The 26791-nt window shown below is 37.0% G+C and overlaps 1 protein-coding gene across 1 annotated transcript; it reads left to right on the plus strand.

Moving 5' to 3' along the window:
• Window positions 1-215: 215 nt before the first annotated feature.
• LOC131536652 (uncharacterized) lies at window positions 216-23752 on the plus strand. The gene is made up of 2 exons (XM_058769700.1): window positions 216-278; window positions 22454-23752. The coding sequence occupies exon 2, from the start codon at window positions 22465-22467 to the stop codon at window positions 23491-23493; it is 1029 nt and encodes a 342-aa protein (XP_058625683.1). The 5' UTR covers window positions 216-278; window positions 22454-22464; the 3' UTR covers window positions 23494-23752.
• The last annotated feature ends 3039 nt before the right edge of the window (window positions 23753-26791 follow it).

Genomic DNA, 26791 nt, shown 5'->3' on the forward strand with positions numbered 1-26791 from the left:
TGAAAGCCCCCCCCCCCCACCCCCGTTTATCTGAGCCATGACTGTGCAGGACTGCAGGTTTATTTAAGATCATGTGATATCCTTGAAAAAAGAGCCGCAATCTGATGTCACCATAACCTTCCAATCCATTCTGATTGGATTGCTTGCGTCCTGCATAATAATGCACCAGTCTATAAAAAAGGCAATGACAAAAGAACATAGCAAAGAAATTCAAGGAAACAAGACATAACTGCGATACAGAAAACTTCAGCTTGCTGTTTGGAAGTCAGCTCCCTAAGGTTTGACTTTTTTTTTTGTTTACATTTATTCACTTATCACATGCTTTAATCAAAACCCAACAATACATTTTTTATTCCTACCGGGAATGTTAATTTTGTCAGACCATTCCCAGAACATAGCTAAAAGATATTCGCTATTCAGAATATTTGTTGTTGTTGTTTTAAATTGTGCATAATCGCACAGAATATTAGGCTGTTAATAGACATTCTAAAATGTTTAACATGAAAACGTGTGATGTGGCTTATTAAGATAATGAAGGAATAAATGAAGCAGGTTGTGCTATTTTGATGATGCTGTGCTGCAGGCAAACAGTCCAGATTAGGATGCAGTGGTGGAGCCGGAATGTTTTCATGGGGAGGGGCCAGAAACCAATCTGGGGTGGCACAGATATATTCATTATTTCAATATAGAAATGTGTTGTTCTATAAAGTACTGGACAGTTTTAGTGCCTAAAGCACAACTCAATACAATTAATTTCTACTTAATTGTAATTGAGATATTTGTAAATTAAGTAATAATGAGTGAATATGACACCATAAAGGGGCTCACTATAGCTTTATTGCTCAGTCAGCTTGGTTCTGGTTCTTAAACCCCTCCCCTTTAAAAAAAAAATAAAAATATCACAAACCTCTGTGCAGAAGATGCATTCAGTGAAAAATAACTACACAATACTAGGAGAAAAACAACAACATGCTTTATTGGAACAGTAGCTATATTAGCCCAAACCAAAAAATAGGCAATCGTTTTTTTTAATTTTTGAACAAAATAAAATAAAAATGCTGGATGTGGCTAAATTAAATAAATTACAAAAACATTACATTAAATAAAAATAAATGACCAAACTAAAATAAGTTAAACAAGTTGCCAAACAAAAAACAAATGTGTACATGTAGGCTATTATTGCCTTCTCTTTGAACCAACTTTTTGGTTGAACAGTCCTACACTTTTAATCATCAAAATTATATCTCCAATGCTGCGTTCACTTTCAGAAAAACGAGCTTTTGCAGAATGACAGGTGTCAAGCACATGCGATTAGTGCTGGACATCAGGCCAGCAATAGAAAACACCCTTTCTACGCTGGCCGAGCCGCTGGGGATGCTAAATATGCGTCTTGCAATGTGTGAAAGTTGGGGCAATATAACAGAGTTGTCCTTCCAGAAGCGAAGGACGTCAATGTCTGGGTTCATTCTTGGCATTGCGAGGTATTGTTCAACTTCTCCTCTTACGTCTACTGCTGCAGATGAATGTGCCGCAGTATGACTGGAACATTGCCTTGACTCTCTTTGAGGTTGATGGCTCAGGGTCAGCGACAAGGGAAGGGGATGCTAGTTTTTTATTCATACTGCAGAGAAGTTGTGTTTGAACCTGATCTCAATCTGTTTGCCTTGAACCTACAAGAACAATACAATTATGTTATTGTACATGATTATTTTACCCTTATATTATTTTTGATTATTATTATTATCATCAGGGTATTTTATTTTGTGCTTTCACAATAATGTTGTGTTATTTTTGTTTATTTAAACCATTGTTAATACACTATTACTATAATAAAACCATGGTTAATTTCCGAATGTGGCTTTGTGTAGTGAATTACTTTTCATCTCTTGCAATTCACTCGTTCTTTAAGGGGGGGCAGGCAGGGGCCACTTGTGCATTTAGGGGGCACAATTTTAAAATTTATCTTAACCTACTTTAAGTATTATTCATTCAGTCATTTTTCACCATGTCATGTATCATTGCAATCTCTGGAAGTAATCTATAACAGTTTTAACTAAAATGAATGTTTCATCGTGTTTCATTTATTTGAGAAATAATTTTGTGTTGTAGTGTCAGGGGCATCATGCACTCATTATTTTTGAGGGGGCACAAGTGAATGGGGGGATGGGGGGTGGGGAGCTATAGGCTTATGTCCCTACTGAAAAAAACAAACAATAAAACCATCACAGAAAAGTTTAATGGTTTCCACTACAAATACCATTACAAACATTACAAACCATCAACTTTTAACCATTAAAAAACGGTTTTCTGTAGTTTGTTTTGGGACATATTCCATTAGGATTTATTGGTTTTAACAAGCCACCAATAGAAGGTAACCAATTACCAGTAGAAACCCACAGGCACATTGCAGCTTCCAGTAAAACCAATACAAGCCCCATTATAACCAGTAAAACCATTACTAATTTTGTAATGGTGCCTAATGTTTTTTTCAGCAGGGGTTTATTTATTTATTTTATTTGATATATCCCTAAAATATATCATGAAATATCTCGATTCTCAAATATGTGTAAGTAAATGCATTTTGCACCTTTTATAGTTATTTGGTCTATAATGGGCGATGGGCAAAGTAGCCTAATACTGTAATCTATTAACTACACATACAAGCCCGTCTTTAAGTACCATATATGGGTGCCATGCTATAAAATACTTTTAATACGACTGACTTTGTATTTAATGTGAATTTAATAAAAACTAGTGCTGTCAATCGATTAAAAAATTTAATCGCGTTAATCACAGTCATGGGCTGTGATTAATCATGATTAATCACAAATTTAAAATACTAGGATTTACCTGTAAATGTGTTGAAATAAAGAAATGCATGACAAACTAGTTTAAGGAAACAGAACCTTTCACACTTCCGCCAGGTATGAGACATAATCCTTATTATTCTTTTATCATTATTCTTTTGTTTTTATTCAGTTTACACTTTTACTCAGAACTCACTTCAAACCACCATCGAGTGTTTGTAATAACTTCCTTTTACGATCACATGTGGAATTTGGTCGTTTACTGTTGTTAAAATATGCTATTTATGGCCTTTTATATCGCTGCACAAATTAGCATTTCAGATGTACACATTCAATCTCAAGAAAATCACATACAAATATCCTATCGTAATTGTGTGTTTATTATCTAATATAATCTATAGTGGCTGTTGTCATGTTTATTTCTAATCTATTTTAATATTTATTTGTCTATATACACCTTGGGCGGCCGTGGTACATTATAAAAAAACCGTGTGTGTAGCCTAAAAAACCACAACCCATGGCTCTGTAATTTTTTCCGCAACTGTATTTTCAAAATAGCCTACTTGTGCCATTACCCTGGAAACACTGGTGCTGTACCCTCATCACACAATGATAGATAACCTTCCGCACTGTGATGACGGGAAGAAGTTGGGGTCAAACCTTATCAAACAATTAATTTGCATTAAAAAAATATTAACGCGTTAAAATTCTTAGATTAATCGCATGCGTTAATGCATTAATGTTGACACCCCTAATAAAAACATTGTAAGTTATTAATTAGTTATTAATTAATTATTATTATTCAAGCACTCTCAAAAACTGCCGTTATAATCTCTAAAGCTGTGAAACACTGTGAAATTAATATCTTACATTCGTACATCTTCCCTTTGTTGTTTCTGATGAGAGAATTAGTCAGAGAATTCAATCAGACAGCGTGCACGGTGACGAAACAGCGTGTTTCAGCGATGACTCATCTGAACGCCTCTGATTGGTCCTTGCATTCATAAGCTCAACAGAATCGTATGTGATTGGTTATAATGTGCAGTGCTTTAAAAACTTGTGTGTTTCTGGCTCTGTGCCAGCCAGCGAACGCAGATTTGAGTTTAACAACTGGTGATGTTTTTCTTTTTAATATATAAATAGTTTACAGGACAAACGGAGCATTTCACCCAAAACTGTTTGCTGTAATATGATTCCAAATTCGTGTGGATTGAACTAACTCGATTCAGCTGTTCTGAAACCGAAAACTCAGAGTTTCCCATCTCAGGGTAAGTCAACTCAGAGTTTTCACTTAACCTCCTTTCTGTAACGGACCCCAGGAAACACTCAAAAACTCACTCAAAAGTCCAAATCAAACACAGACCAAACATGACAGTTTTCTGAATTTTTTGTACTTTTTTCGGTAACACTTTACAATAAAGGGTGCACAAATATGCATTAAATAATGCTTAACTAATGCACAGATAATCATGAGTTAATGTATAACTCATGATGAACTAAACAATTTATTAATGATTACTGCATCAGCAACTAATGAACATTCGATATGATTCAAAGATTAAGTAATCGATAAATTGTTATCAGTTAAATGCATCATAATATATTAACTACCCAATAACTTATTTTGTTAACTAATGAAGTAAATTCATATGTTAATTACCACATTAGGTCGAAGCCATGCCTTTAAACTTCCAGTTGTCTGCTTTAATTAATCATTAGCTAATGATTTGCATGGGTATCATTATGTTATGACTTTACTTGTTGAGGCACATGACTATTAACTAATCGTTAAGTAATATGTCATTGTGGTTATAGATTTTGAATTAGTTAGTTAGTCGAGTGCCTCAACAAGTAAAGTCATAACATAATGATACCCATGCAAATCATTAGCTTTCTTTTCATGCAAATGATTATCTGTGCATTTGTTAAGCATGAATTTATGCATATTAGTGTCACTGTATTGTAAAGTGTTACCCTTTTTTCTTTAAATCCTCAAGTTCAAGGTATGCAATTTGACATAAAGTGTCTTTTCTGCTAGATTATTGAACACATTGAAATAAAAGCTTGGGATTGTATCATGAGTTAGCTTTCATTTTTTTCTCTCTCAAATATAAAGCTGCTTTGGTAATGAAGGGGAATTTACAGTTAAGATCCAGGACCAGATATGGTGAATGAAGACCAGGAGTTGGAGATCCAATTAATTGAAGAAAAAGTTCTAAAGAAAAATAGAAAAATTAAAAATAGTTTGCAGTTTCATCAGCAGAAGCCAGCTTCAAGTGTCACAAGGAGTTTGTTGGCCGCTCTGCAAACACATTTGATAAAGTAGTAGTTATACTCTCACAAAAGGTCACTAACTACATCAATACAGTCAATACTTAAGGTATAGAGGTTTCTGATTGGCTAAGAAAGATAGACAAATTAGTAACTTCCACACATGGACTCATATCTCCATCCATCACGTTTCTGATGCTCGGACCATGGATTTAGGCACATGGTGACCTTATATGTCATGAAGAGGTGTTGAATAATCTCACACAGAATTCCAGTGGTCCACCAGAACCTGCACACAACATTAGTGCACATATACAAATACACCGAATCCACAGCTACTACAAGGTAGAAATTGGCCCACCGGTGTGCCACCGTTACAAGCCGTGCAAAATGAGCAAACACTTGTGAAAGCATGTAGCTACATTCCTTGCAAGTTAGAAATAGATGAAAACATTAAAATCCAAACACAATAGCATGTCTAATATTAAGTTTTGATGAAGCCTCATTCATGCCAAGGCATGACCACAGTCGCTTTTCAGACATCAAATACAGACAAGAGAGGAAAAGAACATTTCAAAACCCAAGCAATCATTTTTATGGGTGCATATAATTGAAAGAACTCAATCAAATAGTACAATTACAAAAGTATGTGAATCTTTGCTTTCAGTATCTGGTGTGACCCCCTTTTGCTGCAGTAACTGAAGGTAAAGTTTCTTGTAAATGCTGATCAGTCCTGCACAATAACATGTAGGAGTTTTAGCCCATTCCTTAGTGCAGAACCACTTGAAGGGGTCATCAGATGCAAAATTCAAAAAGTTGTTTGAACATAAATGTGTGTTGGACATGTGTGTACACATCCATCCTATAATGATAAAAATCCACCCAGTGTTTTTTTAAAATCCCTATTTTAAAATACCCTTTCTCAAATCAGGCTGTTCTGAGATTCCTGTCAGAATGACGTAGTTCTGCACAGACCGCTCCCACGAGAGTTGATTGACAAGCCGTCTTACCTTAGACCCGCCCTGAGTGAGCTGTCATCAGTCCATCATTGTGTCGACTCCAGTACAGGGGAAGACAACATGTCTCTGATTAAGCGATTGAGGCGTTTTGTTGTTGGATGTAATAATGAATATAGCAGTCGTCATTTACTCCTGATATCTGAGCCGCTGAAGACGCAGAGGATTAACGTTACATAAATGCGTCTATGTTCACCCGAATCATTAGTGATCCAGCTTTATCTACAGAAGAAGTGAGTAGAAGGGTTTTTATGAATCTTTGCAAATAGCCCTTCCTAATAATGTGCTAGTTAGCCAGTTTTGTGGCTGAAGTTTAGTATGCTCCATAGACATATATACCTAGATGCCTCATTATCAACTGTTTCTATGGGCCACGATATGTAAGCCATCCGCCATTTTTGGAATAGTCTGTGAATCTTTGAGTGCATTGACTGTGTGCATCTACAACAGCAACTTATACTTTTGTATATATTTGAATATTCATTATTATGGTGAATGCGAGATTGCTGACGTGTCAACGTATCTGGAGCGGTCGAATAGGGAATCTACACAAATCAATGGTCTGCTCGTAACTCTACAGAAGAGGGGCGGAGTCAGCAGAGCTCAATAGCATTTAACCCTTTAAGACACGCCATAGAACAATTCCACCAGAGAATATCTTAGTATTTTTACATGCTGTGCTGTCATTCTTTTGAGTATTTTCAAATGCCATATATCAATACAATCCTTACACCTCCAATTTGAAGGCTGTGTATGTAAGAAATCCATAATTACTAGATAAATAGCACAAAGATAATTTTTTTTTTTTTTTTGCAAATTGCATCGTCCGCTCTACGGACGATGCAATTTCCTCCACCCTCCACCTGGCTCTTACCCACCTAGAAAATAAAGGCTCCTACGTTAGAATGCTGTTCATTGACTTCAGCTCAGCATTCAACACAATAATCCCACAACAGCTCATAAATAAACTCAACCTGCTGGGCCTTAACAATTCCCTCTGCAATTGGATCCTGGACTTTCTAACCGGAAGACCTCAGTCAGTCCGTGTCGGCCACAACACCTCGAGCACTACCACACTGAACACAGGTGCCCCACAAGGCTGTGTGCTCAGCCCGCTGCTCTTCACGCTGCTGACCCACGTCCAGCTCCAAGCACATCATCAAGTTCGCTGATGACACAACAGTGGTAGGTCTCATCAGCAACAACGATGAAACGCACTACAGAGAGGAAGTGGCACAGCTGGCTGAATGGTGTGGCACTAACAACCTGACCCTCAATGTGAGTAAGACAAAGGAGGTTGTGATGGACTTCAGGAGAAACTCCGTTGATCACCCCCCACTGACCATCAACAGCTCGACTGTGGAGAGGTCAGCAGCACTAAATTCCTGGGGGTGCACATCACAGAGGATCTCACCTGGTCCACCAACACCATGTCACTCTCCAAGAAGGCACAACAGCGCCTACACTTCCTCCGCCGGCTGAAAAGAGAAAGTCTCCCTCCACCCATCCTCACCACTTTCTACAGGGGCACCATTGAGAGTGTGCTGACCAGCTGCATCACTGTCTGGTACGGGAACTGTACCGCAGCAGACCGCAAGATCCTCCAGCGGACAGTGAACACAGCTGCAAGGATCATCGGTGCCCCTCTCCCCTCCATCCTGGACACTTTCCTCACACGATGCTCCAGCAAAGCCAATAGCATCGTGAAGGACTCAACACATCCCTCCCACAGTCTCTTCCAGCTCCTACCATCAGGAAGACGGTACCGGAGCATCAGAGCCCGCTCTGCCAGACTGCTCAACAGCTTTTTCCCCCAGGCTGTGAGAGCCCTGAACTCAAATCACCCCGCCCCTCTCTGAACCCCCATACAAACCCCCTACCTCCTGTAACATGTAACGTGCAATTTCGAAGTGTGCTACACGCAGGTGAGTGGGCCTGTACAAACCACCTGTAGTAGCACACTCTCCTCCTCTATGCGCACTAGTCACTTTTCACACACACTGCTGTGTGTATACAAATCCCACAAAAAGAACTCAGTAATATATGTATGTTTACATGCTCATGCACTACAAATCATCCTGCACTGTTCCCCAGCCAGCTGCTTGAACTCAATGTTTCTCCTTGCACATGTACAGTATTTATCTGAAGCACTCGTATAGTTTGTATAGTTTGTATTTTTTAGTTTGTATAGGTACTTTTTATAGATTATTATTTTCATAATATATTTATAGTCAAAATCTATCAGTAGGATAGTTGTGTATAGGTTTATATTGTCTTACTCCATTGTTGTATGCCTGTATTTATGTAGCACCGTGGTCCTGTGAGGCACGACATTTCGTTCCACTGCATGTAGCGGAATGACAATAAAGCTCAACTTGACTTGACTTGAAAAATGCAATAAACCAACAAAAATATGAAAATCGATTTTTTCTTTCAACATATTTTACTAAATACAGAAATATCACAAATGTCAAACCTCAAACTTGTCAATGTAAAAAACTTGCATAAAACACTTTGAAACTACATACAATTGATTTGGACTGATTACATAAATTCGTTTGTGAGATACACTCATTTTTATAAACGTGCGTTGTGAAGTCAAACCGATAATATATTGCTTTTGAGAGCAATATTGATTGAACAACTACAAAAGATAATGTAAAATAATCAGTTACACTACTCTAAAATCTGTAATTTATCATAACTAAAAATGCAAAAAGGCTGTGATAACACTTGTGACAATTACTGACTAGAATAATGCAGAGGGGTATGTGGCATGCCTCACAGATGAATGGAGTGCATTTGAATTTGTGGGGTAAAAAAAAAATTACATTTTGCTTTTGAGAGCGATGTTGATTGAAAAATAAATACATAAAGAAGATCAGTTATTCTTGTGTAAAAACAAAGCAAAACAAATACATAAAACAAAAATAAACCCCACTAGAAACAGATTCTGGAGCAGATGAGCCGTCGGGGAGTTACTCGTCGTCGCACGCGAGTAACGTTAGTAGCTCCAAAACCTCCGCGTACATGTACTTATGTTTTCATGCAGTCGTAACATTATGCACGTGAGTGTGTGATTGTGTTTGCATTTGTAAAGGTGCATTTGTGTGCATGTGTCAAAAAGAAAAAAGCAACAGTTTGCAATGATAAATAAATAAGAGTGATGAATAGAACGCAGCAGCAGCAGTAGTATATACGTACAGCAAATGAAAGTCAAATGTCGCGGCTTGTGACGTCACCACATGCAACACACCTTGGGGTCATAGTGCACAGAACGTGATTACGTCATAGTAGACGTAATAAAAGCTATCTAGCAACCGCTAGCAACCTCAGATCTATAGAATGTGTGCGCAAAGACGTGCAATGTTATTTTTAGTGTATTTTGTTGTATACGCATTTTATGCAATTTGTGCAGACTTGTTAGAGGGTGAAAACAACGCAACAGGAGCATGTTGTAGACTTGATCTGACTGTGTAACGTCTCTGATTTTGAATGCAAAAATAATTATTGCGCTACCCTTTTGGTTTCGGTTTCTATTGACTTTTAAACAGAGACATGCAAACCGGAGCGCGGGCGCTCCTGACGGTTTTATAGGGTTAAAGCAACATAGACTAAAAAACAGCTTTCTGAAAACAGAGCTCATTTTGACAGGATAAAAAAGGTGTTTTTACACTACCATTGAGAAATTTTAACCAAAGTATGTTATAGACTTTTCATTAAGACCCTAAACAATCATATCAACTTGTGTAAAATGGGCATCCGATGACCCCTTTAAACTCTGTGATGTTGGTGGGTTTCCTCCTATGAATTGCTTGCTTAAGTCCTTCCACAACATTTTAATTGGATTAAGGTCTGGACTTTGACTCAGCCGTTCCAAAACATTAACTTTGTTCTTATTTAACCATTCTTTGGTAGAATTACTTGTGTGCTTGGGGTTGTTGTCTTGCTGCATGACCCACGTTCTCTTGAGACTCTGTTCTTAAACAGATGTCCTGACGTTTTCCTTTAGAATTTGATGGTATAATTCAGAATTCATTGCTCCATCAATGATGGCAGGCTGTCCTGGCCAAGACGCAGCAAAACAGGCCGAAGCCATGACACTACCACCACGTTTCACAGATGGGAGAAGATTCTTAAGCTGGAATGCAGTGTTCTTTTCTCTGAACATAATAGCTTCTCATTTAAACCAATACATTCTATTTTGGTTTAATCCATCCATTAAATCTTTCTCCAATAGTCCTCTGGCTTATCCACATGATCTTTAGCAAGCAATTTTCTTTTTGCACAATAGTGGCTTTCTTCTTGCAGCTTTGCCATGCACACCATGGTTCAGTGTTCTCCTGATGGTGGGCTCATGAACATTAACATTAGTGAAAAATCTTGTGAATTTGCACTCTATTGCTAGTCCAGGTTTGGGTGAAGGTTATAGTTTGTCCGTTCAGAACAATGATGTCTCACTTAGATAATCCAAACTGTCTTTATTGAATGTGCATAGATGTGTGGTTCTGAAAATATATAATACAAATACAAGTATGAATATAAATATATACAAAACACAACACAACGTTAATAAAGCTTATTTGAAAATGACTGTTCAATGGAAATAAATGTAACAGACAATATCACAATCAAGTTCATAAACTACTTATATAAGTGGAAATTAGTGTCAGTACAAACGTATACTAAGTATGTGTGTGCGCTAAAACTGTGCATGCGCGCTATCTGAGATGCGGCCGTGCATCCTTGTTTATTATGACTAAATATGTATAAACTGACAGTAAATAACATGAATAATACTAAATAGTAGTGGTATAATAGCAGCGGATTACAATCATGTAAATAACAATAAAATGTAAACACTTATACAGGCGGAATGTCGTTTATCCTTACAGTTGCCGTGAATGCTCAGTAATTATATGATTACTTGTGGTGTGATACACGCACACGCACAATCGATAAAAGCTCCTTCGATTTGGATTACTACACTTTACTTTCAACTACAAACTATCTACAATATTCAGCCAAACTCCTTTCCCGTTATTATCCACTTGCTGCTCTTCTCCGTCACTTCGTGAACGCCGATGGAAAAGTTCAGGAATAGTCCATTTCACACTGGATAACAGGGGTGACTGGAAGAGTCCATGTGTTAAGATTGAGAATAATAATACAATTAACACATTAACATTTTACAGGAGATGTGAATGTGAGTTCTTGGCTGATTTGTACATTATTCAATTAAAATAATTATATTAGAAATTGTCATGAACTGAAGGCGTAAACAAAAACACTATGCATTTAACAGCGAGATACTTTTAAAGCCTTGTTCTCAAGAAAAACACAAGATTGTTGTGAGATATAAACCGCAAAGTTTTTCATAGCGTTGCGCTTTGAAACCAGAACCGTTTTTTAAGTTTCCATGACTTTGTTCGTTCTTTCTGTTTGAATTTGTGTACCGTGGTTTCACCATCCTTATCTTATTTTCCCACCTAATTGTAATTGTCAGGCCTTACGCTTTGTCTCGCTAGCTCCTCTTTGTTCGCATAAGTCAATATTTCTACGAATTTGGTTGATTTAATAAAATATTGCGTCTTCATTCGAGACATTTACGTTATATTACCATATCATCCTAGTTTATATCAGATATACAAGATTGTTTCTTATTAAATATTATTAAATTGCTAACAACAAACAAAAAAGTATCTTAGGCGTGACCAGCCTTTTTGGCTTCCCTGATGACAACCCCCGCCCCTGTACACCACGCAACAAGTTGAGGGTGGGTCTGAACGCTAAAACCAACGATGACCGACCCCGATAAACTCAGTTACGGCGTTGCTACCAGGTTTGAAAGTGCAGACGGCAAGCTACTGTAAGATCTTGTCAAACGTTATTTACATGGATCTACAGAATCAGCTTCAAGAAACCAAATCGCCTGAGCCTGACTCACTCTGCAATTTTTCTACTAATAACGCTTCGGCGGATCTGAACCATGAACCGGAAATTGAAACTGAAAGCGAAATTCCACAGGACCGTCGTGGATTAAAACAGTCAATCAAGATTCTAGGAAACGGCGACAAAGCTCTATATCGGTTAGGGGACGAAATGTAACTCTTGGAAAGAATTGAATTCTGAAAAAGTCGTCTGACGCCGCGCAAAAGCTAATGGATCGTGACCAGAGTTCTGGCTATGCTGCGGATGAGCAACTGGACTGCGACTACATACGGGCAAAACGTGTTTTGTAAAAGACTTCGTAGACCCCACGTTTAAACTACATTACGGAGGACAAATGACCGGCCTGATGCGTAAGATCATCGCGACGGCGTGTGATCCAAATCACGATTGTACGGAAGATACCAAACGCGAAACAACCCTCAAGAGCGAAATGAAAATTCTAAGAAGCCTGAAATATCCATGCCCTGATTTGACTAGCATGTTTCTTACCAGCAGGGAGCCGGTCTGTCTAATTACCAGAAAAATTTTGGATGTGATGTCTGAATGTGAGGATGAGATGGACATTAATGAGGTTCTCTGTCTGTGTACGTCTGTGACAGATCTATGCCTGTTGTTGGCTGTTAAAAATTGTGATTCTATGACATGCGAAATTGTTGCATCGCTGGTTGATTTTATATTTGAGCAAAACATGTTTGTCTGCAGAGATTTCCTTTTCTGGCTAGACCACCGCAATTTAATAATATTTAATAAGAAACAATCTTGTATATCTGATATAAACTAGGAAGATATGGTAATATAACGTAAATGTCTTGAATGAAGACGCAATATTTTATTAAATCAACTAAATTCGTAGAAATATTAACTTATGTGAACAAAGAGGAGCTAGCGAGACAAAGCGTAAGGCCTGACAATTACAATTAGGTGGGAAAATAAGATAAGGATGGTGAAACCACGGTACACAAATTCAAACAGAAAGAGCGAACAAAGTCATGGAAACTTAAAAAACGGTTCTGGTTTCAAAGCGCAATGCTATGAAAAACTTTGCGGTTTATACATCTTATATTACATTATATCATCTCCTGTAAAATGTTAATGTGTTAATTGTATTATTATTCTCAATCTTAAATGATTCCGAGTGTTACATGGATATTTTAGGATAAAAAATGTTCAAAGATCCTTGTGCCACATTCTATATTCACACACATTACCCAAACATTTTGTTAAATATTTTATTAAATCAAGGAAATCCACATAAATATTGACAAATATGATGAACACGAACAAATCATAGAAAGAAAAAACACAACAATTTTCATACTGCTAAGTCTCAAGCAAATCTTTTTCGGTCTGGTTTCAGAGTCGGCCTACTACAGTGAAAAACTTTGTGATTTATACAGTACGTGTCTTCAAGTAATGAGGTGTTAAACCTGTGAAACTGTAACAAACAATATTCAACATAAACTAGAATCCAAAACTGTGAGCTTGTTTTACGTTCTGTAGATTATCTCAGTATGAAATCTCAGTTCACTTGCATTTTCAGGCTAACAGCTGAAATGCGGACTTAAGCTAAACCTATTTTTCAGTCCTTTAGGTTTGGTGAAATATATGTTATAAAATTCAACAACAGGCATGACAACTTTGTAAACACTTAACAACTAATATTTAAGCTAAATACATGATATTTAGAAGGAATATATATATATATATTAGTGGTGGGCCATTATCGGCGTTAACGTGCTGCGTTAACGTGAGACTCTTATCAGGCGATAAAAAAAATATCGCCGTTAATCTATCCTCAAAGTTGGGTTGGGAGCTGGGTCTATACTACACAAGCTATGATGACTTTCACCTGATATTTTAGCGCGGATGTATACCTAGCCGAATTGCACTGTAGGGGGCGAGAACGAGTTTTCGAACCTGTGTGTATGCGTGCTAAAATGGATGCAGCTATGAAGCCGCCGGGTTTGCTTCAGGGAAAATTTATTTTTAAGAAGCTTCCCAATGGAAATCGGCAAGTCATTTCTGTCTCTACGTTACATGGTCGCGCTCTCTGTATCGCGCGCACAGCGGAGTTCCGCCCCGGTTCGCGCACACACACACACACACACACACACACACACACACGCACACGCACACACAAGTGAGCACACTCCCACTCCTATTTGTAAATATTAAGCCGCAAAACGTCTATTTAAATATGACTTCTGTGTGTCTCTGTGTTAATGTATGGCGCAGACGCACGGGTTTGTTCACTACTCATACAGAAGCCCGCGTGACGCTTGCGGCGATATTAACGTCTGTCGTCTCACTAAATGAGGACATAAATACATGAACAACATCTCCAGAACTGCTCTGAGAGTCACTTCACGAGCATTCGAGCGTTTCATTTGAGAAAAACTATCCTCATATCATATACACACAGAAACTTAAAGGTATTCACGGTATTCAAAATAAAAGTTCGGTTTCACTTGAAGACATTGTGCAGAACGTAATAGGCTACTACTACTAAAACTATTAAAACCTTATCTTTAAGGAATAATCATACAATGTCTTCAATGTTATTATCAATATTAAATTCTTGATGACTGCTAGTTGTTTACTACTAGTAGTGAACTTATTCTGATCTACTTGGCAGAATTCAAATGAGCCATTTTAATCTAGATTAATCTAGATTAATTCCAAGATTAATCTAGATTAATCTAGATTAAAAAAATTAATCTATGCCCACCACTAATATATATATATATATATATATACTACAATATTTCAAGGGACTGTGTTGTTGAATAAAGTAATTTCATGCCTCATTGTTTTAATAAAAGTGGATCAGTTATAAAGACAATCATGACAACACACAGCTGCTGATATGTGTGTTTCCCCAGGATCAAACCTTTTGGTCAGATAAATACCTAAAACATGTGTCTGTGTGCTGGTGCAGACCGTCTAAAACGGTCAAAAACATGCGCCTTTCAATGAATTAACTACATGACATCTGTGATTTATTTATTAAAGTCATGTTTAGAGACACGTACAAAGAAAATAGTGTTTCCACATTATCTTCAACTTGTAATGTGCAGCTTTGTGTTCTAAATGAAATAGATGTACATGTAACAGAGAAACTGTAAGATCTGTGTGTCTCGTGGCCGCTTTGAAGACAGACCAGAACCGTTAGGTTGTAATGTATTTGTTCATATTTTCCTGCAAACACTCGCGACACGATTGACCAGATTCTGAGAATAGTCTTCATCTAAAAACAATGAAAAAGTATAGAGTGGTATCAGCTAGCGGGATAGGCCATCAAAGTCAGCATTAAAACTTTAACAAATTTAGAAGAGAGGATTTCAGTATTGGGTATTTGTTATACTGATAAATATTTCTGTTGTGCAAACATATGTCCTGTATAAACGACTATGTGTATAACCTTTTTCAAAGGGGATGTAGTATAATGCCATGGTTCTTAATTGCGGTCCCATTACCTACTTTTTTATCTCAAGTGGAAATGTTGAAATGAGTACGACAAATAAAATGTGCACATCTGAAGAAGAGCTCTAGATGTAGTGGCGTAAGAAAAAAGTAATTTAAAACAACATTTACAAAAGTATACCCAGATGATCATGAGTGGGTTTTCTACATATGATATTTACTTAGTGACTTGGACTGTTGAGTTACATAGAGAGCACTAAAAAATTATTTGATATTTTGCGTCTGTAGCCTTTTTCAAGACTGTGTACGGCCTCAAACTTTACTGAATGTGTAGCTTTGAGCACAATGGTAAGATATGTCAATTCAGTTGTAAGTGTAAAACAGCACGCCTTCATTTTTGTGTTGATACTTAATGGGGTCTCACATCAAACAGATGAATAATCATCGTAAAAAGAAATACAGACTTAGTCAAACACTCTCAAGAAATTTTCTTAATTTTCATTTATTTCTATAAACACTGAATGCTGATGGCTCTCAGAGAGAAGGCCTCACCTACAGTACAGTTATAGTAGTGACACATACAGTCCAACAAACAAAATGTGAGCCTTGTCGTCCATAATCCTGATCGTCTGACTTAGTAAAATGTCAGTCACAATAGATCAAGAGGAGGATTTCTGTATTCTGTATGCATTATAGCAATTTTTCTTAAACGATGTATACATGTTTGCATTTTGTAATTCAACTATTTTTTTTAGTCAATTTGCTTTGCACAAAGATAATTTATATGTAAAGATTATGTTTAAATTCTTTCTATAACCTTTACAAAAGCGTGGAACATCATAGTTCTCAAAATATGTTTGCATTACATAAAATAAATATGACAGAAGTGGAGAAACAAAGATGTTTAGCACATGCACACATTGTAGATGCTTACGTACACCTGAGATGTTGCTTTATTTGAGTCAAAGAAGATGGCGATAGTGACTGATAACATTCTTTAATGTTTAACGTCGTTGTGTTGAAAAATATTCTGTGGACAAACACCTCAAGGGAAATAATTTGAAATGGAGGTTTGTCAAAATAATAAAAAGTTCAGTCAAATGTTCAATCAGTTTCTTAAATGAATAAGTATGTGCTCGTCATGCTCTCTTTCCCATGCAAGGATTAGCATGAGCTTTCGGAGGAGTCTTAAAACAAATACAGCCAAACAGACGAAATGTGAATTGTGTCATCTACTATCTGAGCAAGATTACTAAATTCAGTCATTCTTTCACAATTGTTTATGAAACATATTTTACGAATTCTATATGCATTATAAACATTTTCTTGTCTTGCTATACACTCTTTCTTAGAGATTCGGTCTCTTGAATGTATGAAAGGTTATGAATTAAATTTATCAATACAAGAGTGTGGAAATTTTAACATGCTCAAACTTAAATGAATGTGCAGCTTTCAGTGCAATAGTTTGATTTGTTTCAGTTGTAATTGTTTTAAGGGTAAAACTGCAAGACTTCATTTTCGTGTTGATGCTTCGTGTGTTCTCACATCATGGACAGACACAGAGTTGCACTAAAATAAATCTCTCAAAAAGATTTTCATTTATTCCTGTTATGATGACAGGTCACAAAGAGGTGTCTTCACCTAAAAACATACACAGTCCAACAAAAAATTGTGAACGGCCATCTGAAATCTTGATAATATGACCAAATCTATTAATGTAAAAAATAAAATAAAAATGTAATTTACAAAACACTGTGATTCTTAGATGAGACGTGTCCCTGACAAAATCTGTTGGCGTGCAAAATACTCATAAATGTTTTAGCACAGCTATTTACACACATAGTATGAGAGTTTTCTACTCTTGTGAGAAAAGCACTTGGGTGCATTATCATCAGGCTGTTTGAAAGAAATTCAAGAATAAAACTAAAGTTTAATTTAAAGACAATAGACAGCATGACTTGCTTTAGTGACAATGTGTTTGAAACTTTTTAAACATGTTTAAAACCGTAGGTGTAATTGTTTTACTGAGAAGTTTTAAGTGAAATGTATATTTGTTCTTTTACACATTATATCTACGGGCTAGATTAAAATGAAAACATTTATTAAATAACAACAAAAAGTAAAAGCATGATTCTGCGCACATCTATATGAGTGAAATCTGTAAAGCCATTAACACAAGCACAAAGAGGATACTGTCGTCCGCTGTCAGTCAGACCCCACAATCACCTTCACTGTCAGAAGTAAATGGATAGCTGGTGGTTTGAATAATTTTTAACTTAAGACTCCTCCTTATAAGTTTATCTATTCAACCTACAGATTAGGTTGTTCTGATCCTACAGAGGTGTTAGCATACACAAGTTGAGATGATAAAGAAAAAACATGCCCGGGACATAGCACCTTTTTCAGACGCATATAGAAATTTTCATCAATTGGTGAATTCTTTAATTCTATGTTTCAGTTTTCATACAATCAAAACAGTGATGTCTTAGCTATCAACATTTAGCCTATAGATCAAGCAGAACTAAACCATTTAGGGGTTTGACATTAGACACGTGTTTGGATGTCTTCCATCCCCCCAAAAACAAAGAACAACCCTCAGACATGACACCTTTCTTTTATCCCCAAGCTGGAAAGGTAGATGTCCTGACAACCTTCCTTATTCAGAAGCGGATGTAGACAAGCCTGTAGGAACAAATTGTGACTAGGCAATAACATATGCCTTAAGGAGCCACTACATCACCCATTGCTCAGCCATTTTTTCTACAACCAGGAAGACCACCCTGACTAGATATCAACAGTCACATCTGTTTTATTATTTTTTATTTTCGTGTTTACATTATCGTCTTTTTACACAACACGCAATCTAAGGGAGAGGGTATAAATCACATTTAGTGTATAGCACTTCTTAACATTAATGATTAATTTTATTCATTTCAGATAACATTAAATTATTTGTTTCTGTAGGAGGAGTGTAGCATTTTTCTAGGCTAGGAACAAATTGGTGTCTAGACAATAACTTATGCCATACAAATCAAACAAACTTTGATCCTCTTAAGGTGTCAATACGCACCCATTACTCAGTCATTTTTTCCAGAACCAGGAAGATCGCCCCGTCTAGACATTAACATATAACATACAGATCAAACAAACATAAGGTGGCAATACACATCCTTTGCTCAGCCAATTTTCCACAATCAAGAGGAGGCCCAACACCTCCAAGACTGACCGTTAGCTACAGACCTGGAAGGAACGCCATAAAAACCCCATGGCACCAGGTGAGTGATAAAAACATCGTAAATCCACTCATAAATCCAACAAATGTCATCTGTTTAGATCTTTTGATTTACAAACCCCCTACTGTCATGTCAGTCAGGACTGACAGGACCCCGGTGACGTGACAGGCAGGGGACAGAGGGGTCATATACCCATAAATCAGGTCAGAAATCTACCCAGGTATACATTTGACATGACAACCTGTCGATCAACGCTGACAGGGTGCTCATAAATCCGGTCATAAATCATGGTCATAAATCATTATTGACATGGAGTGTAGGATATTACTACTACCATATGCTGAACCCCCCAACCAAAATGCTGATAGCAATCTAACTGAATGCCTTACAGAAGTAGAATGGCAGCGAAGGGGTGCTCTTCTGCTATGAGCAGGAAAGGAAGAGCAGCTTGCCCCTTCGGGAAAACGGTGGCAGCGAAGGGGTGCTCTTCTTTAAAATCAGCTAAGAGCAGAAAGCCCCTTACCTGGAAATGTGTAGCAGCGAAGGGGTGCTCTTCTTAATAGCAGCCAAGAAGAGCAGCAAGCCCCTTTTTAATGCAACCTGAAATTAAGATGCAGATTCCACTAGATTTTAGCCCAGTTGCCAGTTGTAGCAAACACTGCGTACTGCAGCCGTAGAGCAAGCAATGACAGGTTTAGAGATTTCAGATTCTGCCTAACCTAAGCTTAGCATCCATAACACAGCATATAACTCAATAATTCAAGTCATGTTTATACAGGTTGTCACCTTCCATGATATTAACGTTCGCTGACATACATGTCCTCTATCTGATAACCCGCATTAGTGTAGTAGACAATCCATACCAATACTCTCTAAGCTTATGCAACAGTGTGTAGCTTGCTTAAGCATGGCATGTTGCAGTAGTCAGACCTAAAGAAATAGCATTACCAATAACCAGATGACCCATAGCAGCAAGCATATCTCAAGATAATTAGATGGCCTTAAACAATAGCTTAACATTAGCTTCTTGCTGTCGCAAGTTTACCTGGATACCAGCACTGCAGAAATACCCGATAGCCTAAGCAACGGCAGGTCTAGCAACGATATGATACTGGACACTAGATAAGCCTTAACAAGCTAGAAATCCCAATATCCTGATAGCTTTAAGCAAAGACCTTCTGAAATGCATAGAGTGGGGCAGCGTGCCCTTACAGAAGAATAGAAGTAGCGAGGGGTGCTTTTTTATAAACAGCTAAAAAGAGCAGCATGCCCCTTTATAGCAGTACAGCATATGGTCAATACTCGAATTTAGGCAACAGCAATTTGCCCTTCTCCAGATAATGTTTAGCATTGATACAGCTTTAGAAGCAAATATACGATCTGCACATTAAGTATCAAGCACATTACCGATACACTAGTTAGCTTGAGCAACAGCATATCACTGACTTAAACACAGCATGTTGGAAATATAGTTGGATAAGTTTAATGAAAGCATCCCCAATAGATGAGCCTGAAGCAGCAAGCCTGTTTCATATCGACAGCCTTGACAACAGATTAAAACAAGGTTCGCTAGTAAATTTAACTGGTAATGTTACCAGTGTGACAATACGATAGCATGCCTAGCAAACATAACTGAACAACTAGCTTAACAATGAGCAATATTTGAAGCATGTTCGCCAACATAGCATTAGGCAATAAAATGAAAGAAACTTTGCTTAGCTTCGTGAAGACATTTAGAGATGAATAAAGGGTGAAATGGCCAGTTGGTACGTGGATGCTTTAACCCTTCTTGAATATCTTGCTGCTTCCAGCAGGGAAGCAGATCGTGTAAAGTTGTTGGTGCAGTCGTACTAGCACAATTTCTACAATGAATTGTGGGCAAAGTGTCTATATCAATTGCGAGGAGCCGTGCTCACTCTGATCGCTTTCAGTCTATTGGCTTGACAAACAACGCGGTGAATTCGTTTTTAAGTTCACAACTTGAATCTGGTGAGATACTCTGTGGGAATCCTGTCGAAAATCCTGATTGAACGCTTCCTATGGAGATGGAATTTGCCGTCTTAGTTAGTTCCTGAGTGACACGATAGCTGCTGAATAATGACTGAAGGGACCTTATGAAGGGAATTATGATTGGTGTCGTGATCCTATAGGTAGACGTGGATCAGCTGGTGCGAGCTTGACTAACATGGCCTGCCAGAACTACCGCTATGCTCCATATATATATATATATATATATATATATACACGTATCATTTATGATTTTATAGGGACTTTGAACAGAATCACTGTTTAACGGTGGATCACTGAGTAGGCCAGCAATTCACTGAACAAACCCTACAACATCAACTCTGCACTGGATATAGTGAAAACGCTATTAAATAGCACAGTAACAAGATCGGCACAAAACACAAAAGACTTTATTGGATATATCTAAGACATGCAAACTAATCTAACACAAAATCACACGCACTCACACATTCATACACGTTGCAGGAAGAGAGAAAGTGAGGAAAACATAGAACACGAAACTCTCAACGGAAAGAAAAGAAATTAAAGTAAAAGAATAAAAGGATGTAATGAGACTTGGTGGTTTTTCTTCTCATCGTGGTGAGCACGCTCAAAGAGCGCTAAAAAGCAGTTTCAAAACGCGATGGCACAAAGCAAGAAAAGAACTGACTAAAAAGAGCCCAAAAGCATAATTTTATGGTGTCGTGAGTTTTTAAGTGGGCTTTTGGATACATCCCAAAATGTTGTATTGACCAATTAGACATTGTGTTAGCTCGGGGTGTTGCTATCTTTCTCCTCCCAATCCATAAATCAACATACTATCTGGTCAGTCACATGGTCTGAATTTTCCCACACTTGCAGGGTATAATTTTGGACATGATTTCTATAATCAGAATAGGATACATTTGACAAAGTATTGATTGGAAGAAACGTTTCAAGCTAGAATTTTCACACTTATACATACCAAACATGAATATGAACCCTTAAGCTATTCAATAGTTATTAAAAAGACATACACAATGAGTGATTAGAACATGATAGTCTAATGTGTGGGTTAAATACATAATATGGAGTTATGCATAGAAATGATTCGTTGCTCACAAGTCCTTTTAAGATGATTTTAGGTGCATATGGAAAAGGCAGTTTCTCTGCCATTCTGTGGACATGAGAATGTGTTCTGAGGAACAAAGGTAAAAAAAAAAGGGTTTAGAAGGAATTTCAGTCTGGTTCTTGTCCTATAGTTGGGGGAACCCACCCAACAAAGTCTTTACAAAGGATTTTCCTCATGTGATGGTCATGATGTGCTGTGTCTTTGATCATCAATCTTGGTTACTTGCCCCAAATTTGACAATCTCCTTCCTGAGTTGGAATTATCAATAAGTGTTCTTTTGTCTTAATGTTACAAGCTGTTCTGAGAAAGAGGCTTGCTTCAGGCTGGCTGGCACTAGGAATTTGATTTACGAACATCCTGTTGTCTCGGGCCTCTTGGTGGAATTTGGCTCTTTTGGTGATTCTAACACCAATCTGAACGAATCTTAAATTGTCTGATTCGCTCTGATATCCTACAATATACACATATATGTAAATATATATATATATATATATATATATATATTGAAGAGACAAGGGATTTTGATTATCTCCCTTCAGTAATCATTGAGCTCAATCAATTAAAGGACTAAAATAACAGCATTCCATCGTTTATGTGCAGTTGATTGAATGTTTGACTTATTCTGTGTTGCAGGTTCAGGCACGATGAGCAGCATTATTCCCAGGAGCAAAGCAAAAGGCACCGATATCTGTGCATTTAACAAATACTATTATATAATCCGCTCTGACCTCAGCTGCTATATGCAGACAAGTAATTTAAATAAAGGTGCAGATATCTCTATTTTCAGTCTGCACCCTGCCTGCCAAAATGGAGACCATTACATAGGTGGAGATAGCTACTTTCACATCATCAATGGCAATTCCTGCCGCAGAGTCACAAACCTGACGACAGACAGCGATGCTGTAGTTTACAGCCTTCATCCCAACTGTCAGGGTGGAGACCACTACTTCGCAGCCCGTGGCTATTTTTACATCATCTTCCAAGAAAAGGGCACTTACCGAAAAACAACAAACATGACTAAAGACTCGTATGGTGAAGAACTCAACCTGGATCCCAACTTCAGAGATGGTCTGTATTACTGGGGCCTACTATACTCCAAGCAAACTGGCTTCTCCTTCCTCAAGCCCGCCTCAGAGTGGGGTGTTGAGTTCTGCACCGGTCCTGATCTTAGCACAGACGAGCACAATGCTGTCTATTCTGTTCATCCTGAGGTTCTTAACTTCCTTCCTGGTGGGCTGTCTGTAACTAAAGGCCCAGCCATTGGCATGTGGGAGAATATTAAAACGATTACTAATGACAGCAGCACACCGGTGACATGGCAAAAGAAGATCACTAAAAAGGTTGGCTACAATGAGGAGAAGATGGCCCAGATCACTCACAACTGGAAGATAGACACATCAGCCTCAATTGAATCTGGAGAGCTTGCAAAGTTAATTGCAAAGTTGCAGTTCTCCTTTTCTGCAGAATGTGGAGGTTCACATGTCAGCACTGAAGACGAAAGCTGGAAAGACGCAACTGAAGAGGAAGAGCAACTCACATTTGGGCTGAAGCCAAATGAGAGTTTATATCTGTGGCAGCACAAACTGTGTCTTGGACAAGAACCAGTGTTGTTCTGCTGTGATTTAAAGATTTCCAGTAAGCCAAACCCTCCAACTTCACCAGCACAACCATGAATATCAACATTTCAGGATCGCTGAACTCTAAGGATAACCAAGTGCTTTTCAGTTCAATACATTAACTATAACTTCTCAAGTAATTATATAGATATATGCGTGTACTGGTTAAAACAAGTCTGGAATCATTTAATATAGCAAAGAGATTTTTCAGTTTCAGGTGATGTAACTACAATTACTGAAACTTTGTGTTCATGATTAAAATAATCTGACAATGCTACTCTAAATCTCACGAAACAATTAAATAACACTGCATACCGCTCTGCATAAGTCTTGGTGTTTTCGCTGTCATTCTGTTTCTTTACCAGAACACTGTTTCACAACAAAATAATGTCTGAAAGTTCCTGCCCTCCTAGTATGGTTAGACAAGTTACCAAACTTTGATAAAGCACATTTATAAAGTTTATTTATAAAGCACATTTAAACATTTAAAATAATTGTTTGGCCAAAAGTGCTGGATATAGATTTGAAAAATAATAAATGAAAATGAGACAGATCAAAGTTACAAAGAATAGAGACATTTTTTAACAATGATTTTAATTCAGAAAACGCAGGAGCGATGGCTGGATCATGGAACAAACAGGAGGTGACGGTTGTTTCGAGACTGAAGTGATCTAGATGGATTATAAGTGCTGTAATAAGCAGATTGGATAGAGGGTAAATTATTAAGAGCTTTGTAATCAAAGAAAAGCCATTTTAAATCAGTTTGGTATCGGACTGGTGACCAAGCGTAGGATTTGTGTGATATGGTCACGTTTACGGGTTCCCGTGAGTGGATGGGCTGCTGCATTCTGCACCATTTGGAGGTGAGACATGAAGGAAAGAGGTAACCCCACATACAGTAGTCTAATCGTGTAAAGGTACAAGCATAGGTGACAGTTTCAAAACCTAGCCTGCTTAAAAACATATTACTTCTGCTAACCAGCAAAGATGGTAAAAACTGGCACTAACTACAGCATTAATTTATTTAGTTTAAGACTATTGTCTTGGTAGAATCCTATGTTTTTAAAATTCAGGTACAAGTCAATTCACTGACTTAAGTTTCTTAGTTAAGAATATGGGTTTCAGCTTTTAATTTTGAACTCTCAAAGTGCATTTGATAGAATAATTTAACTTTAACATGTACAAAATTTTCAATTTTTCCCCAATTCTTCACGTCTTTTTAAAAAAATATCACAATAAATATCGTATCGTGAGATTTTGATATCGTTGCATTTCTATGGACAACTAATCTGATTAAAACATTTAATTAGGGAAGCATGGAAATTTCGGCAAGAATGATTCTAATTTTATTTATTTTGGTGTAAACGACGATTGATCATGGATAATATTCACAGGAACAAGGCCGTGCAGTTGAGGCTCATGCAGCCTGTTTGTGTGTGAAACAATCTTGTGGAGAAATCAAAACAAATGATTTATATATTTAACATGTGTCACAACTAAGTGAGTGCAGTTTTCCCTGAAAACCACAATTGCAAATTTGACATTGGTTTTATATAAGAGTTCAAACAAATAGATAATATACATTGTCCATGTTGATTATAGTTCCAAATAGTTCCAAACAAAGATCACAGCAGAACAGTCGCGCATCTCTGAGCAACACACAGCGGTGTTTCTTTACTGAATGATTCAGTGTTTTTAATTAATCATTTGAGTCAATGATTCAGTGGCCTATTCATAAAGACAGGCTCTTGCTTCCTTCTTGAATGAATCAGCCATCTGAACGAATCCTTTGAATGAATGACTCACTCATTAGGACAGTCACTTGCTGCCACCTACTGGTGGTTTAAATTTATATTTAAAAGTACCTTTACTTTGCCTTTCTTCCCAACATTTCATATTTGGATATAAAAAAGCTGATTTAAAACACCAAGCTCATAAGCTTATTTATACTTTTATAATTTTTCAGTGTAAATGCATTCATGTTACATTTCAGCTTCATTAAACTGTCTGTGTGAATGAATCTAAATACCACCTCAGCTGCTTCTGTTTCTTCTGCAGTGGAAAGATCGTTTTTGTTAATCCTGATTGGTAACAGTATAGTGTCTTATTATATTAAGTGAAATTATTAATAAAATGTAAGAATTTGATATGAAAGATGATGCATGCATTTAATACAGTTAGGGAAACATGCCCTTTAAATAGACCAAAAAAAAAATGTAATTAAAAAAAGACCTGGAAATCAATTTAAATAAATATTAGTATGCAGTAACTTTAGTCATATAAAATGTAATTTCCCAACAACAAAATTATGGCTGGTGAAAATGCTGAGTGACTAGTAATTTTGGGAAAACCACTAGCCGCAGTGGCTGGTGAGCAAAAAGAGTTAATGTCAAGCCCTGCTTAATCAATCAATCCACCACTATTCTGATGAATTTTTAGAAAGATAATCAGATTCAAAGATCTATTGGGGAGTTGTAAAATGAGCCCATTTTCAAAAAATGGGCTCATTTTTCCTTTAACATTGGTATTGAGCATTACTTTTACATTAGAATTAATTTTCCCCTCATTTAATATATCACTAAGGAATATCAACAATAATAATAAGTAAATGAGTCAGTGTAGTTAGCTTAGTTTTAATGGCTCAAAAGTTATTTTCTATACATACACTATTATAATAAATCTACTTCATTGTGCATAATGAATGAGTTATGAATTAATACTTACTAACATTATTTTAAAAATTATTTTCAATACATTATTATAATACAATTAATTAAAAATGTGTATTTTTATAATAAATAATATAAATAATCTTTCTCATGCTGCTGGAGCAGAGGTTGTCTGATATATTGGTTTATGTCAGGTTGAGCACATGGCATGATGTCAGTTAATGAGCTACTTCCATTGTGCTCTTTTGAATAATGCAAGTAACCTGGGGTTAAATTGTAGTCTCTAATGATGAATCACTGCATATCCATATTCAGTTTGTTATATTAATAAGGATGAGATTGATCTGCATGCAAGAAATTTATATATTCATATTACTTAACAGCTTCTTTGCTGTAAAGGAAGGATTAAAATTGATGAAACGATTCCTTACCTGTTTCTCAAAAGAGATTTGATCCCAGGTGTTAATGAACTTGCATCCTTTCAGGAGAATCGTCATAATATAATGAGCAGAAGCACAATAATCTTTGAGGTATTTTGCCTTGATGGTTGGATTTTCAGCTGTAAGCTGCAGAAAAAAATAACAGAAAACAAAAATACAGAAAAAATGCATAAAAAGCCATGAACATGGATTTAAGAATATACCAGCGTTATCAAGTATACTATTCACCTCTGAGAGGATTACCGA

The sequence above is a fragment of the Onychostoma macrolepis genome, chromosome 03 (assembly GCF_012432095.1).
Source record: "Onychostoma macrolepis isolate SWU-2019 chromosome 03, ASM1243209v1, whole genome shotgun sequence".
NCBI classification, from domain to species: Eukaryota; Metazoa; Chordata; class Actinopteri; order Cypriniformes; family Cyprinidae; genus Onychostoma; species Onychostoma macrolepis.